The sequence below is a fragment of the Aplidium turbinatum genome, chromosome 1, assembly GCF_918807975.1.
Source record: "Aplidium turbinatum chromosome 1, kaAplTurb1.1, whole genome shotgun sequence".
Lineage (NCBI taxonomy): Eukaryota > Metazoa > Chordata > Ascidiacea > Aplousobranchia > Polyclinidae > Aplidium > Aplidium turbinatum.
The window spans coordinates 56334970-56351838 of record NC_137472.1 but is presented as its reverse complement, the minus strand read 5'-3'; the positions used below and the strand labels follow the sequence as shown (position 1 = coordinate 56351838).

The window sequence follows — 16869 nt, the reverse complement described above, 5'->3', positions numbered from 1 at the left end:
TTTTTACAGTCCTTGCCTTGGTATACATAAAATTTGCTGATGTATCCATGCATATCAGCCTGCACCCAGAGTTTGTATCCCCTTTTTATGGGCTTCATGGGATTGTATTGCCTGCCCTTGAAGAGAATCATGCTTTCATCAATCATGCTTAGATTTTCTGTGCAACAATACAAATCTTGAAATTTTTCATTTATCTTAGTTAGTAAAGGCCTAACTTTGTACAGTTTATCCTGGTTTGTTTCAGGAATGGAGGCATTGTCATTCACATGTAAATTTGACACTATTTGGGCAAATCTATTGCGAGGCATTGTGGATGCAACCAGTGCAACATTTACATCTAAATCTGCCCTCCAATAAAGAGGCCATGAAGGCAATCTATGATAGCCCATCAACATATTGAATCCCAAAAAGCCATAGAGTTTTCTTTCTGACATGACAGTTGCAAACCTTTGCTTCTGTACACGGTATAGATTACTTTGTTCCAGAAGCATTTGTCTGATGTCAGCATCAACAAACCGCAGTAAGTAGTCTCCAGGGGCATTTGCAGTGGAAAACATAACTTCTTGAGGTCCTGCAAAGAAAATACAAATCATGATACATACAGTATATAGCTTATTTACAATGCACATAATATCCATGAACTTTATTGCATGCATGATCAAAAATATACACAATACTAAATTTAGAAGTAAATCAAACAAGTACCTGCAAGTACTACTAATTTGTTTTTTGATTTGCATTTGGCCTACTGTATAGCATACCTTGGGGTGAATCAAATTTGCTTCCATATTCACATTTGCTTTCTTCCATAATTTCTTGCGAACACTGCGAGATGTGCTGGCAACTTCATCAGTGCGAGCAGACTGGTATCACCAACTTCTTCAGCGTCACTTTCATTGGAAGTATTGTTCATGACAGTAACATCCGGACACAGATAATCTGTATCAGTTAGATCTATTTCATTTCCAACTTCAGTATCGCTGTCAAAATCTGATTCTTCATCTGTAGATGAAGAATCATCTGGAAAGTTTTTCAATATTACCATTGCATCATTTAGTTGATATTTTTTACTCATTTTGAAGTCGTAATTTTACAAACTTTGCTGAAAATAATACACCATAGTTCAGCTTCTGTGCAATTCCATGAACACACAAACATACATCAACTTCACAGTGAAACACTACCCAAATCTGTGATTTTTACCCAATTACTACCTAAATCTGTGAAACACTAACAAAATATGTGATTTTTGCATTGATTCAACGTCTGCAGACGTTGAATCAATGTAAAAATGACAGATTTTTCTGTCTGGGTAGTACTATGTGGGCTACAACAATTTAAAAGTACCTGACTAACATGCTCGATATAAAACTTTGATATAAAACACACAATTTACCATACACCACCAGCATACCGAAAGTTTAAAGAATTGACCTAAAAATGTCAGCAAATCACTGACGGGACTTCTGAGTCCCACTGTAGTTACTATATCATAAGGTGTAAAAAACTCAACAAAGTCCAACACTGTCGCTTTTGTACCAAAAAACATGATTGAATATTTCGACTGCTGACTGGTCAAACTGGAACTTGAAACATTTTTCAAAACTGAAACTTTGAAGCACATTGCGATCCGGTAGCCACTTTAACAAGTCGAAATTCTGCCACTGAAATTGACTACAATGCAACCGCCAACCAATCAGAACGTGTTATAAGAGGCTACCGTCCAATTGTGACCCTTATAGCTCTCATCCAGAGAGTTAATGCTTGTTTTGAACTTTATTTGGAAATTACAGAAGAAAAAGAGCAATAGCAGAGGTGAGAATCGAACACGCGTCAATGAAATGACTACTTTCTAGCCCTAACCCTAACCCCTAAGCCAACCAGCTGACAAAAAATCCATCACTTAATTTGCTTTCTATGATCTTCTTTTCGCCATTTTTTACGTCACTTAAACCGCAGCTTATGATTGGTTGGCGGTTTCATTCTAGTCAATTTCAGTGGCAGAATTTCGACTTGTTGAAGTGGCTACCTTGCGACCCAGCCAAGCGTGAATTCTCTTTGTTTGAAAACGGTAGCCACTTTAACAAGTCGAAATTCTGCCACTGAAATTAACTAGGATGAAACCGCCAACCAATCATACGCTACGGTTTAAGTGACGTAAAAAATGGCGAAAAGAAGATGATAGAAAGCAAATTAAGTGATGGATTTTTTGTCAGCTGGTTGGCTTAGGGGTTAGGGTTAGGGCTAGAAATAGTCATTTCATTGACGCGTGTTCGATTCTCACCACTGCTATTGCTCTTTTTCTTCTGTAATTACCAAATAAAGTTCAAAACAAGCATTTCCTCTCTGGATGAGTGCTAGAAGGGTCACAATTGGACGGTAGCCTCTTATAACACGTTCTGATTGGTTGGCGGTTGCATTGTAGTCAATTTCAGTGGCAGAATTTCGACTTGTTAAAGTGGCTACCTTTGAAAACATCTGGAGTTAGTACTCACATCGTTTGGTGTACTAAACAGAAAAAAAATGTTTCTCAAATCTTTCGGGGATGCAGGAGAGCGTTTTTGCGCAGCGGGACTTCAGAGTCCCGACGGTAAACAAAGGGCACGTCCGGGACGAAAAAGATGCTACTAACTGCAATAGTCGATATAGACCTACCAGCACGTTAATGAACAGGAAAAGGTGGCAAAAACTTGAAAGGTTTAAAACAGGGGTGTGCAACGTGCGGCCCGCGGGCCAAATGCGGCCCGCGTAGAAAAATTATGAGGCCCGCAAAGATGTGCCAATTTTGAATTGTACGCGGCCCGCGAAACGTGTTTATAATTTAGTTTAGTCTGGTAAGCCTACGTGTGAACAATTCATTGTGGAGTGGATTATTGTAGCCTACTGTAGATTTATGGGAGATTTCTAAATGGTTAGGCTCGTCGTCGTCGTGTGAGCCTCTGGGGCCGAGGGTCTATCCTTTTACCACCCCAGATTCACGATGTTCCCGGACTACACTGGAAGGCTACTAGAGAGCAGCCAGTCGTTGGTTTCATCATCCATGACACGCAGACCTTCCACTCCGTTAGGTGGCTTGACAATGGAACATTCATTGATGATGTGGTCTGCGGTCTGTTCCTCGGCACCACATTCACAGGAGGAGGAAGAGGCCATTCCCCATTGGTGCATAGTTGAGCGGAAAAGCCCGACGCCGTACGGAGACGGTTGAGGCGCACCCATGCCTGTCTTGATAGTATCAGGCCAATGGGGCGCGTGTCGGTGACGGGGATGAACGAATGGAGTCTGGTGGTGCTTGACTTCCATTCAGAGCTCTATTTATTGTCCGCCCAAGTAGCCGCAGAGATGTCTTGTACATCGGCTTCGTTGATGAGAAGTTGAGCGGCTGGCACAAATGGGTGTCTTGATTTCAGTCGACGGGGGTGCTCGTTTGGGAGAGCAGAGATCTTGTTGTGGAGAGGGTGGTCAGGTTCCAGTGCCCGTCGACCGAGGGACAGGGTGGCTTCTTCGCGACGAAGCTCAGCGGGTTGGATGCCAGCGAGAATGGAGAGATTGTCCAATGGTGTGGGACGCAGGCATCCGGTCACTGTGCGCAGGGCGCTGTTTATGGCAGTGTCGATGTTATGGCAGTGAGCACTGCGGCACCAAACAGGTGCACAGTACTCTGCTGAAGAGTAGACAAGGGCTAAGGCTGCTATACGCAAAGTATCTGCCCTCGCCCCCCAGCTAGAGCCTGCCAGGCGCTTGAGTAGCGCAGCGCGGGATGTGAGTTTCTTGCGCAGTGACACCAAATGGTGGCGATATGTGAGCGATCTGTCCAGTGTCACCCCAAGGTATCTTGGTTCGGGGCAGAAGGACAGAGATTTTCCATTGTTCTGGACATGTAGCTCACGATCAGCTTCCCGATTGTGGAGGTGGAACCTGCTGCCACAGTTTTGGTTTCGCTGAGTTTCAGTAGCCAGTTCTGGAGATAAGCTGAGAGAGTTTTCATGTCCAGGCTCAAGGTTTCTTCTAGATTTTCCCACGACTTTGTGGAGTGAAGAATTGCCAGGTCGTCCGCATAAGCGTATTTTGCGGAGACCGTAATTGGCAGGTCGTGGGTGTAGACATTGAAAAGAGGTGGAGCCAGGACCGATCCCTGTGGGACGCCGTTTTTGAGGCGTCTCAGTCTGCTTCGCCGTGAGCTACCGGTGGTGAGGGTGAAGCTTCGATTCCTGACGAGTTCCATAATCATACGAACCATATGCCGGTCAGGAAGCAGGCGAAGCAGCTTGCAAGTAAGGCCGCGATGCCATACGGTGTCATAGGCAGCTGTGAGATCTAGAAAGACAGCGCTGGCCTTCTTTTTTGCCTCAAAGCAATCCTCGATGTCTTGAGTTAGGAGTGTGACCTGATCTACGATGGATTTTCCGCGCCGAAACCCAGCTTGCTCTTTTGGAAGGAGCGGGTCGATGATTGGGTTGACGCGGACATAGATCAGTCTTTCGAGGATCTTGAAAGGAACACAGAGGAGGGATATCGGTCGATAACTCCTTCGGTCCTCTGGTGGCTTGTGAGGCTTGGGGATCGCAACTACTAAAGCTCTTCTCCAGATTTTTGAGATTGTGAGGTGGTGCAAGCAGGAAGAGAGGAATCTACGTAACCAGGACTTTAAGGCATGGCCAGCATGGAGCACAAGCTCAGGGCAGATCTTATCCGGCCCTGGAGACTTGTGTGGTTTCACTAGGCGGAGGGCGGTGGCGAATTCCTCTGGAGTGAAGTCTCCAGAGATTGTTTCTTCTTGTGATGCTTCCGCACGCCACAGGGTAGATACTTCCTTGGCAACAAGGCGGGATGCCTTGCGGTCCTTTGTCTTGTGGACCCCGTTCTGCACTAGCTGGGAAGCGATGGCGTTAGCAGAAACGGGGCAGTGACGAGGGGAGTTCGCTGAGCGCCCAGTGAGGTTGTTGATAATGCTCCATGCTTTAAAAATCGATGGTTTAGACAGCTTCGTTCCATCGCTCAAGCTTCTTTGCATCCAGCCGCTCAAGTAGTCTGATGGCGGCGGTGTTAGAAGCAGCACCACTTGTGGCGGCTAGGTAGGAGCGATAGAGAGCTTCACACTCAGAGTCCCAGCATGGTGTGTAGCTGGTTCGATGGCCACGTTGTATCGTGGCCTTTGCAGCAGTTATTATGGCATTGCAGAAGTCCTGGTATGCCTCGTCTGCGTTGCATGTTTCAGTCGATGGTAACTTTGCAGCAGACTCATTGGTCAGGAGGCTGTATTGATTCCAATCGGCTTTTTGGAAGTTGCATCACTTCACCGATGAACTTGGGACAGGAGCCACAAGTTTTGGGGCGATGATGAGAGACGTCCGGTGTTGGGACCGCGGGAACTTCTCAAGCACACGTCTGTCTGGAAGAGAGCTGTCGACACTCGCGAAGGCCAAGTCAGGGTTTGTCCCTGTTCCCCAGCGGCCGGAGTGGAAACTGGCTGGTTCCTTTGGGTTAAATAGGAGGGCAAGATGGTTTGTAGAGGCCCAGTCAGCCAGCAATTCTCCGTCGCTGCTTGTGTTGTTGTAGCCCCAGTCGATGTGCTGGCAGTTGAAATCGCCAGCGTAGAGACTGGGGGAGGAGAACGTTGGGAAGGATAGTGGCAACAATCGTGAGGGTGGGGGCTTGTAGATGTTGACGATGTTGTAGTCTGAGATACAAATGCACACCCACTCAATCTCGGCATCAGCTGGAGATTGGTCGACAAAGGTCCACTTCAGGCTCTCATGCACAAACGTGGCGATGCCGTGCTTCCTGCTTAAAATAGACCCGGCTAGCGTGTAGTTGGGAATAGCTAGCCTATCTGCAGAGGTGCAGTGGGTCTCTTGGAGGAGGATGACGAGTGCCCGGTTGGTATGGGCAAGCTGCTCCACAACTTTGATCTTGCTTGTTGTGTAGCCTTCTATGTTGATCTGCAGAATGGTGGGGCGTCTGAACTTGTCCATTGCCCCTTGCAGCTGTGCCGTCCGGGTGGAGGCTCTTGGTTGACAAGTTTCGTTTGGCATCTGCTTGGGTGCAGATGTTACTCACAGGAGGGGGCACGAGGAGCCACTTGTCGTCCATCCCTGGTCGTCCAAATGGTTAGGCTAACAGAAGGTTAGGCTAACAAATTCTGTTAGCCCATGGCCACCTAAAGATACGGCCTGATTTGTCACATTTTGCAGAAATTTCCAGGTTTTTCTAACTTTGGGCGAACGTTTAAATAAATTTTTCTAAAAATTTGATTTTTACGCGTTCTTTTCTTTTTTTCCCAGATGACACAATAGGTTTTAACATCCTCACGTGTTGAAAAACAAAGAAAATTTGATTTCGAAGATTTTAGTCAGACTGTTAATTTTTCAATAACAGTCTGATTTAGCGTTTTACAACTTACTTTTTTTCATTTGCTGCTGCTTTCCCAAGGCAACAAAAAAGTTTTATGTCATTAAAAACCCGCAAAAAGTAAAAACATCTCAAAAAATATCAGTCAAGCACTAGCAGTAGCCGTAATCAAAATCTGCAAAATGTGACAAATCAGGCCGGATCTCCAGGTGGCCATGGTTATAGCCTAACCATTTTAGAAATCTCCCACCGGCCACCGCAAATCCATTGTATTTAATCATTTGGAACGTAAAAATGTATGGTCACATAAAAGGCTTTATGAACAAATTACGACTTTGGAAAGCTCACAAACAGACAGAAAATCTTTTCCACTTTTCAACTTTGAGAGACTATATGGAATGCATCCTCAGAAGAAAACTGAATTTGCAGACCAACTTGAAAAATTGTTGTATGAATTTTTGGCTCGTTTTAAGGACTTCAAATCTCATGAACATTTGTTTGGTATATTCTCTTCGCCATTCAACAGACATTGACAAAGCACCAGCTGATATCCAACTTGAACTGATCGATCTTCAAGAGAAAACGGATTTGAAAGCAAAGTAGCCTAGGCTATTTAGAAATGAATCTTGGCGATTTTTACCGAAAACATTTCAACCAAGATGACTTTCCACATTTGAAAAAACTCATGACTTCAAAAATGGCTCTTTTTGGCTCAACGTATTTGTGCAAACAATTTTTTTCTAAAATAGGCGTCATGAAATCTCCTTATCGATCGGTTCTGACAGACGAACACTTGAAAATGGACTTCCAATTGCGAGCACTTCCATTAAAGTAAATTGGGAAAAAGTCGTCGAGAAAAGAAGCCAGCTGCAAATTTCTCACTGAACTCGTATAAAGTTGGTGTGACAATAAATTTGAATAGCAGTTTTATTCAGAAATTTATGCGTCTTGACTGATTATTTCTGCAAAGAGATAACCCCTAATAATGCCATAAGAATAACATGACTAACAAAAAAAATGCTTTTGTGCCTGCAACTACTAGAAATCATATGTTAAATAAACGTGCGGCCCGCGGTTTCACCCAGTTATTTATATCTGGCCCTCCTGTAATAAAGATTGCACACCCCTGGTTTAAAACGTTCCTGAATAGAAAATCATGTAGTAGGCTAGGCTACATGTCAGTAGTTAGCACAGCCACAAAACCCAAAAAACAAATAGCAAAAAATAAAACAAAAACAAGCACCAATGTAGTATGAATGACAGCCTAATGAAAAGTGTTGTGGATTGAATTTGTCAGTTCCAAGATTGATGTGGATGAGCACTGAGCAGTAATCATAATAATAATAGGATGGAGAAAGAAAACTGAACATAAAAAAAAATCCATCCTCAGGCACAAGCTCGTTTGATGTGGCCCAGGAGAGCAGGTGTTGAGCTCTTTCTATGGTCAGACTGCACATCACACAGTAACCTACGACGATTGAGGTTTGAGATCCAGTTTAAGTTATTGTTTCTTGTCCTGGTGGGTGATGGAATGGACGAGCTGCTGGTAGATAAGATGATGATGTCCTGATGAAGCTCTCATCTCCTTTAGTGTCGTGTTGGTTATGGAGTGTTGCGTTTGCTGTTAATATCTACAAACATAAAAGTACGGTACAGCACAAGCAGTCGACATTATTGTTAGGTAGGCCTAATCTTTTGCAAAGTATTTCGCATTTCAACTGGAATCTTGATAAGAATGCAAAACAGCCTTTCTATGTTGTCTTTCTATTGCGTATCCGTTTTGTTTGCTTAAATGTTGTTTTAGATTGTGGACAAAAAGTGAGTTTGTATCACTCTTTCTAATTGAAGAAGGAAATTCGTTCCACGTTTTCGCACCTGGGAATTCTATTGAATGCTGAGTTACAAGCGTTTTTGAGAAGTATAGAATGTTTAGAAAATCATTATCATGGTTTCTTGTACACAGGCTGTGAACCTCTTTGACACATTTAAAACGGTTGGAGAAGCAATCTGGTAGTAAATTGTTGTGAAATTTAAACACGAAAAGACCAATTTCCAGTTTGGACAATTGCTCAATTCAATTGATATCGGGATCTTGCTACAACTATCATTGTTGGGACAAAAAATACGATGATTTTAAAGTAGACTTTTTCTCCTAATTTACAAGTAAAAAGGCAGTGTCCAACAGGAGAATGACAATCTAGCCTATACAATATACATTGGTTAAAATTATTTGCAATATCATATATATAATATACATAACTGCAGACAGTGCACACCGTTTCGACCTCCCGGTCTCATCAGTGCAGTAGTTAGAGTGTTAAACTGTTTTATTTGCATCGACAGCGCACGGGTACAAATAATTGACACGGCGAGAGAGCACAAACAAACATAGCCAGGTCGAAGACTTTCAGAAACCGGCCTGCCACACCCCCACTGGAATAATGGCCATGGACATATATATACCTCCATGTGACATTTTCCCATTTGTGGTACCTAATCAGTGACCAAAAATGGTACTACTGCCAACCTTGCCAAAGTGCTCAAACTGCAAGCAGTGAGCTTTGCGCAATGCATAGCAAGGTGCCTCCAGTAAAGTGCTCAATTGGCGTAAACCAAGAGCGTCAATAACTGCAGACAGTGCACACCGTTTCGACCTCCCGGTCTCATCAGTGCAGTAGTTAGTGTTAAACTGTTTTATTTGCATCAACAGCGCACGGGTACAAATAATTGACACGGCGAGAGAGCACAAACAAACATAGCCAGGTCGAAGACTTTCAGAAACCGGCCTGCCACACCCCGCGGCGGCGGGGAGCGGCGTGATTTATGGGGTGACGATGCACCCGGAGGGTTAAGTCCACCAGCTTAGGTCGCGAGGGCCAGGCTGGGGAGTCGAGGTACCTGTGGAGGGAGAGTGTGGATCGAAAAACTATATGGCCCGTCCGCAAATTTAGAATGGCGGAGCGGGCCAGGGAGACAGGCTCTTTCTGCATAGCCCAGAAAGAAGCCCTGCGACGAACCGGGCGACCCGTCGTGTGTGGACGCTGGAACCGGCAGTAATTGACCGCCGGGCAGCGCCCACGTCTCCTTCACGCGTCCTCGCGCAGGTACTTTGACTCTTATACCCGGTCTGCCAGTAGGCAGAGCGGATAAAATTGGGGTCTCCCACGAGGAAGAGAGTCTAACCATTTAAGGATAATTTGGCTCTCGTGGCAGACGAATATTCAATAAAAATGTGGAGCAGAGGCTCGATGAATCAATATACTGTAATCAAAAAAATATATATATAGCCTATAGGTGGGAACCTATAGGTGGGAGTGTAGCCTATAGGTGGGAGTGTAATTAATACTCACTGGAGAAGAGTAAGCTTTCATTCGGCGAGCACGGATGTGCACTGGCCAGACGTTGAGGCAGGTTCGCCCAGCTGGGTCGGGGAGGCTAGCGATCGAAACCAGAGGCACTGATAGGCTGCATTACCGGTAAAAATAGAAAATTGGGGGAGAAGTTTTGAGGGAGAAGTTTTGAGGCTGCATCTTGGAATAATGGCCATGGAGATATATATATACCTCCATGTGACATTTTCCCATTTGTGGTACCTAATCAGTGACCAAAAATGGTACTACTGCCAACCTTGCCAAAGTGCTCAAACTGCAAGCAGTGAGCTTTGCGCAATGCATAGCAAGGTGCCTCCAGTAAAGTGCTCAATTGGCGTAAACCAAGAGCGTCATATATATATATATATATATATATATATATATATATATATATATATATATAGCTTGAATATATATATATAGCTCTTGGTTTACGCCAATTGAGGTTTACGCCAATTGAGCACTTTACTGGAGGCACCTTGCTATGCATTGCGCAAAGCTCACTGCTTGCAGTTTGAGCACTTTGGCAAGGTTGGCAGTAGTACCATTTTTGTTTACTGATTAGGTACCACAAATGGGAAAATGTCACATGGAGATATATATATCTTCATGGCCATTATTCCAGACGTGGGCGCTGCCCGGCGGTCAATTACTGCCGGTTCCAGCGTCCACACACGACGGGTCGCCCGGTTCGTCGCAGGGCTTCTTTCTGGGCTATGCAGAAAGAGCCTGTCTCCCTGGCCCGCTCCGCCATTCTAAATTTGCGGACGGGCCATATAGTTTTTCGATCCACACTCTCCCTCCACAGGTACCTCGACTCCCCAGCCTGGCCCTCGCGACCTAAGCTGGTGGACTTAACCCTCCGGGTGCATCGTCACCCCATAAATCACGCCGCTCCCCGCCGCCGCGGGGTGTGGCAGGCCGGTTTCTGAAAGTCTTCGACCTGGCTATGTTTGTTTGTGCTCTCTCGCCGTGTCAATTATTTGTACCCGTGCGCTGTCGATGCAAATAAAACAGTTTAACACTAACTACTGCACTGATGAGACCGGGAGGTCGAAACGGTGTGCACTGTCTGCAGTTATATATATTATATATATATATATAATATACATATATATATATATAAGCATTGTTTTGTAAATAGTTACCAGTTTTAACAAATTAGACAGGCATAGGCTATTATAGGCCTAACCCAAAACATAAAAAGATTAATTAATCAGTACGGTACTTAACTTTAGGATGTCTTCTGAAGATTTGATTATGTGTATCTGTGAATAAATAAATACAAAACTGTTGCCATTGATTGTTCAAACATTTCTTTTCCCAAATTGGTGTTTTGCATCATTGACGAGTTAAACTCTCCGTTTAGTGAGGGACTCAGTCAAGGCCATGGATGATCCAGGAAAGTTTTTCTTTCGCTGAAATACAAGATTTCTTGTGGTTTGTCTGACAAATTATTTTATGATGGGTTATTTTATTACTATGAATAACAAATAAACAAAAGACACAAAGTTCCTACAGTGCATGCTGCACATGCACTATGCAGGCTATAACTAGGGTGGATACAAAGGTAAACAGTGGGATAAGGTACAAAACATAAGTTACTTACAAATAAACTGCTCCATGTCAACTGGAACCAAGCTTATTTATAGACAAAATCCATTCTTCTTGTTTTCTTTTGAGCAAAAAGATGACTTTGTCGTTAATGTCTGGGTGACGAAGATTTTTTTCTCTGTTGAAATGACGGCAAGAGCATTTAGTGATTGGAGCCTTTCTTGATTGATGGTACTCCTCAGAAAAGTTTTGATTCTTTTTAATGTTGAAAAGAAGCGTTCAGGCTCTGCTGTGGTCATAGGAATAATTAGGAGGATTTTTAACAGTTTGGAAATTTCACTGAAAGCATCATTTAAATTACTTTTCTGAATAAATGTCATCAATTCAAATAACGCGAAATATTCATGCATGTCCAATCTGCTGTAGAATACTGCAAGTTCAGTTTCAAACTTTTATTTTTCTATGAAAGGATATGCTTCAACAGTTACTGCCACCTCATGTATGGTCACTATATTCTTAAAGCTATTGAAGCTTCTCTTGTTGAACAATTTTGCAGGTACTAATTGTTCGGTGAAGAAATATCTAGCCATTATGTCAACACATGCAGTCACACACCTCCTTCGCTTCAGCCATAAGTGTTTTTGAAGAATTCTCACAGTACGGTACTTTTGAGTTTCTTATCACGGAAATTGCACTTTTGAAATTGCCTATATATTCATGTACTTTGAACACATCAATATCTCGAGATTGCATTTGGTTGAAAATCACTTCAACATGAGGCATTATTTGAGAAAAAAGCTGCAATCAAAAGAGGAATTTTTTGTTGGTAAGGTAATGCAAAATACCTGTTGCTTTTGAAATGGTATGATCAGTAGTTGATGTAGACTGGCAGGATTTTAAGGGTTCCAAATGTTCATGAACTTTGTTAACTGTTCGTATATGAAAGTTCACATTGACAGCACCACGTTGCAGCCTCCCATGTCATAACCTATCCTTCTACCAGTCATCAACTTGCTGCACAACTAGACTAGCACTTATAAACCATCAACACACAGCCTGAAAATAACAATGCGATGTGGAATTAATGTAAATATGGCAGACCCTGCTCAGCAAAATGCTGATAAAAAATCTAGCCAATTAAGAAGTTGCGTTGTTCTTACAGTTACACCCCTAGATCTTTGACCTTAACTTATTATCGCAAGTAAACAAAGAACCTAGCTTAAATTTAATTAAGTGCCGGTAAGAACAATAATGATAACCTAGTCTAAGCTCAATCAAGATAACCTAGTCTAAGCTTTATCTTTTTGTCCAGAAAGCAAAGCATATTAGTCTAACCATGTAACAGCATCAGTCGCAGTCACCTAACATTGTGCTTGAAAACGATGAAGTATACTTGCAACAATAGCCAGCCTGACCAGCAACTGCAAAATTTGCAGTTTGGAATCGTGGAATTTTAAAGCAACCTCAGCCAAATAGACGTCACGATTCTTCTTTGTTCTTCTTTTATAAGATCGCAACTGCAGAGCTTGCAGTTCAAAGCTTCCAAATATAAAACTTGAAAAATCATAATACTTTTTAAAATTCAGACATTATGAAACTTCTAGTCGGTAGGATCTATAGAGAAACTGAAAAAAAAAACGTGAAATTAATAAAAAAAATAAAATTCTGAAATGTGCAGGGGGTGCTGCAGTTCTGCAGTTTCTATAGACGAGCCGCCACTGTTTGGGAAGGTATAGAGAAGCCATTGAATTGATTTGTCATCGCGCACATCATTTGTCTGATGGTAGAGGGCGCAGTTGCAGATGGTGTGGTTTGTAGTTTGTTCGTCTTTGCCACACTCGCAGATGGAATCATTTTCCAGTTGTACATATTGGAGCGGAGTAGTCAAACATACATGATTTGATTAATGAATTTTTAGAAACCTTTTTATTTATAAAATAATCACTACTGAATACGAAAAGATTTCCATATTCAATATGACTTGAAGGAGAATAATTCACAGATTTACAAACATCCGGTTTTTAAATTGCTATAAATTACCATCAAGTTTTTCCTCTCGTCGAGGGTTGGAGGCAATAAAACGCCAAGTTTTTCTGTTGTGAGGTTTTTCAGTTGCAATCTGTCGTTAAATCCTCTCCAGTCTATAATATTATTAATCCAGATTTTTGGTATTCTGCTTCTATTTTGTTTTCTGTTTATGTTCTTTATTAATAGTTGTCTTTGAATAGTATTATTTCAAATTATGGGGCCAAAATACGTTAGTTTTTCTCTTTTAATTGTTTATAGAATTTTCATTTTTGTCTGCATTCTATTGAGTGCATTTCGGTTTGTGATTTTTATGAATAAAATGTTATAATTTATAATGTTATAAATACACTACTAAAATTATTATAAAATTATAATTTCCTTTGTTCGATTGCTTAGAAAGACGAGGAAGCAAAGTTTCGACAAAAGTTTAAAGATTTAGAAGACCACTTGGTTTTCTCACTAAAGGTAAGCACAGAGTGATTCAAACGGCAAATATCCAAATGCTTGCTCTAGAAAAGTCTTTAAAAAAAAACATATTCTTTAGCCTGTCATAATTTCTGTGCAAAATAATGTTGATTGATTGGTAAATATTTTAAATCACCAGGCTTTAACTGATAGTGCTGTCGAATGGAAATGTAGAGAAATTATGCTAGTCAGGTGCTTTATTTACTTTTTTAGAGGGCAGAGTTTCACTATGGAAAGAAGACTAGAAATCCTGTGGATGACTACTTATTTTTTTCCAAAACAAAACCGGGTACACTACCAGAACCAAAAAGAATGAAAAGAAAAGATATCTCCCACATGTTGCCACAGCATTTCCTGGCCAGTTTAACCTTATTAAATTTTATTTGATATTTAGCCGCTGTAATTATTAATCAATCTAAGCTTATTACGAGTATATTGAAATTTTGATGAACAATGAAATTTTGAGATTGTAAAGGTTCGCATTCGAACCATGGCTTAGTGAGGATGCGTCGAACCACATTTCTGCAACCTATAATCAATTGTGCATAGTGAATTTATCAATACAAGCATAGTTAATTTAAGCACCGTGTATCCATTAACACTTTTTAATATTTTGTATTTAGCCGCATGGTCGTTATCATTGCTTCACAAGTCTAAATATAAATGGCCTGTTTCAGCTTGATGCTATACGGGTTCTGTTGAGTGCCAAGTAGCGAGCAAGATTCAGTGCTACTTTAAAAAAAATCCTGGATATGACCAGAGAAGGTATCGAATCCCTGCCTACTGATTCAGAGGCGGACGCACTAACCACTAAGCCAATCATTTTGTGCAAAGCAATTAAATGTGGTGCACTCCCAAGTTCATTTTCTAAATCCGCTACTGTTTGAGTTTTCAAGAAGTAAGAACTTTTAAAATTTTAATTTTTTTTACACAATCAATAACCAACAAAACACGTTTATTTCAAATTGCAGGATGTGGAGCTGCAGGTTTATTGCAAGTCGATGGACAAAGACAAAGTTGAAGAAGTCAAACAGACATTCGACAAGTGGATGGGTTAAAGGAAAACATATAAAGTTACAACATTGAAATATGCATAATATACAACATTTATCAGAAAAAGTTTGCATTTTTTTGACTGTGATTTATTAAAAGAGATTTATTTGGCTTGATTATTATCATTGTTTCTGATTTAAATATACAAAATATAACTACGAATCAATCTACTGAAAATGATAAAGAAAAAATACAAAAATGCTGAGAATCAAATACGGTATAAAAATTGAGAAGTAACGTTACTAAAAACAAATTCCTAAGTGAACCTAAATTTAACCTAATTGAGTAGCCTACTGCTGGTTATAGTTAAGCTGCTTCAAGTAGTCTATATATGCAAAAGATTAAATTAGAAAACGAACTGTTTCCAACTTGGTATTGTACTATGTACAGTGCTGTGTTAAGGGGGGGGCCAAGGGGGGCCCGGCCCCCGGGCCCACCATCTCAGGGGGCCCACAAATAATAGACTTTCGCGCTTCAGTAAAGTTTTTTTTGAGTTGCTAAAGTTTACTGCGTGTAGGCTACTTGTTAATTAGGACGATTTAGGTCTAATTATACTAAAACATCTCAAATTTGGCCCCTTTACTACACTGAAACATCTCTAAAAACACCATTACTATCAAGAAAGTTAAAATGCGACAAAGCTAGTATCATGATCTGCAGAAGTGTATTTAACATATAACAGGCACTGGGATGCAATTGAATATGTGAATCCAAGAAGGGCCCAATTGCCACAAAGTGTTTTTGCACACCCGTTTTAATTATTTTGGTTATTTACTTTTGTGGTAAAACTTCGATTATGATTACATGCTTAAGCATACTGATTAGAAGCATCATACGTAAAAATTTCACTTGGTGAAGATTCTGTGCAGAAACAATGGAGAAGTTGAAGTGTAATTGCTGTAGTTGGGCCCATTTCAAAATCAAAGGAAATATTGATAGGGTATTTTTTATGTGTTTACCGATATGTTTGAAACATTTGGCCATTTTTTTAAAGCATCATTTAAAAACTCTTGACACATTCTCAAAACTCTTGACACTGCTTTTGTTTACAAATTAAACTTTACAATCACAATCACAGTGTTTTTACAATGGTTGACTGAACAAGTAGTGTTGCCAGATAAACCATAAAAATGGTGAAAAACAATAATGTTACCAGACCAAATGACCAAATCTGAATGAAAATTAATAATTTCTTCAGTTTTGGTTTTATTCTCAGATTTTATCACGGTACCGCGACGCAAAGTTCAAACAGTCAAAATTCCGCGCGGTACCGTGGTATTTACGCGTCGTGACCATACTCTATTTCCAGTGTTTATTTATTAGAAATTTTTAACACTTTTGGCTTTCATTCCGAGCAAAGGTGTAGCTAAGAAATGGTAGACCTGTGTTTGTGTTTACTTACATTTGTGTTGTTTTCTAAACTGGTGAGAAAGTTTATTGAAGTGAACCACATTTCCATATCGGTGCAGTAAAAATATACACAATACTATAGGTCTGCTTGACGATAGGGGGCCCAAAATTATTCTGGCCCCGGGGCCCACAAAAGGTTTAACACAGCACTGACTATGTACCTGCACTTAATTAGTTTATGAGCGCACTTTATTATATTTGCTGTAATGTATATTTGATATAAGCACAATGCACTTGTATAAATTTATCTATTTAGTACTATCATTCTATTGTGTTGCTTTTTTATTTAACTGAATATTTGTGCGTTTAATTAACAAAGCACTCCAACCCATGCAATACTAAAGATTTGTAATGATTTTCAGTGAATGAATAATAATAATGATGATGATGATGGTTTATCAAACGTCTTCTTAGCTCAAGCTCACAAGACCGCACATAATTGTTAAAAAAACTGAGTTGCGCTTACTAAAGTTTTAAGGTTGCTCTTCTGAAGTGACAGACAGCTTTAATTAAGTGTAGCATTTCGTATAAAACCATTCTTTGATTTGATTAAATTGTTGTAAATTTTTAATTGTTTGTTGAAATGTGTGCTCATAACCAGTAGCGTTGACAGAGCAGTCCAGGGGTACTTTTGGGC

At 40.9% G+C, this 16869-nt stretch overlaps 1 protein-coding gene across 1 annotated transcript in view; it reads left to right on the top strand.

Moving 5' to 3' along the window:
- Positions 1–14905, top strand: part of LOC145783559 (deoxynucleoside triphosphate triphosphohydrolase SAMHD1-like) — a 35702-nt gene extending 20797 nt beyond the window's left edge. Inside the window, exons 5-7 of the mRNA XM_082595459.1 lie at positions 13701–13769; positions 13983–14126; positions 14741–14905. Of these exons, the coding sequence (XP_082451585.1) occupies positions 13701–13769; positions 13983–14126; positions 14741–14827 (300 nt within the window). The 3' untranslated portion in view covers positions 14828–14905. The remainder of the gene's footprint in view (positions 1–13700; positions 13770–13982; positions 14127–14740) is intronic.
- Positions 14906–16869: the final 1964 nt, after the last annotated feature.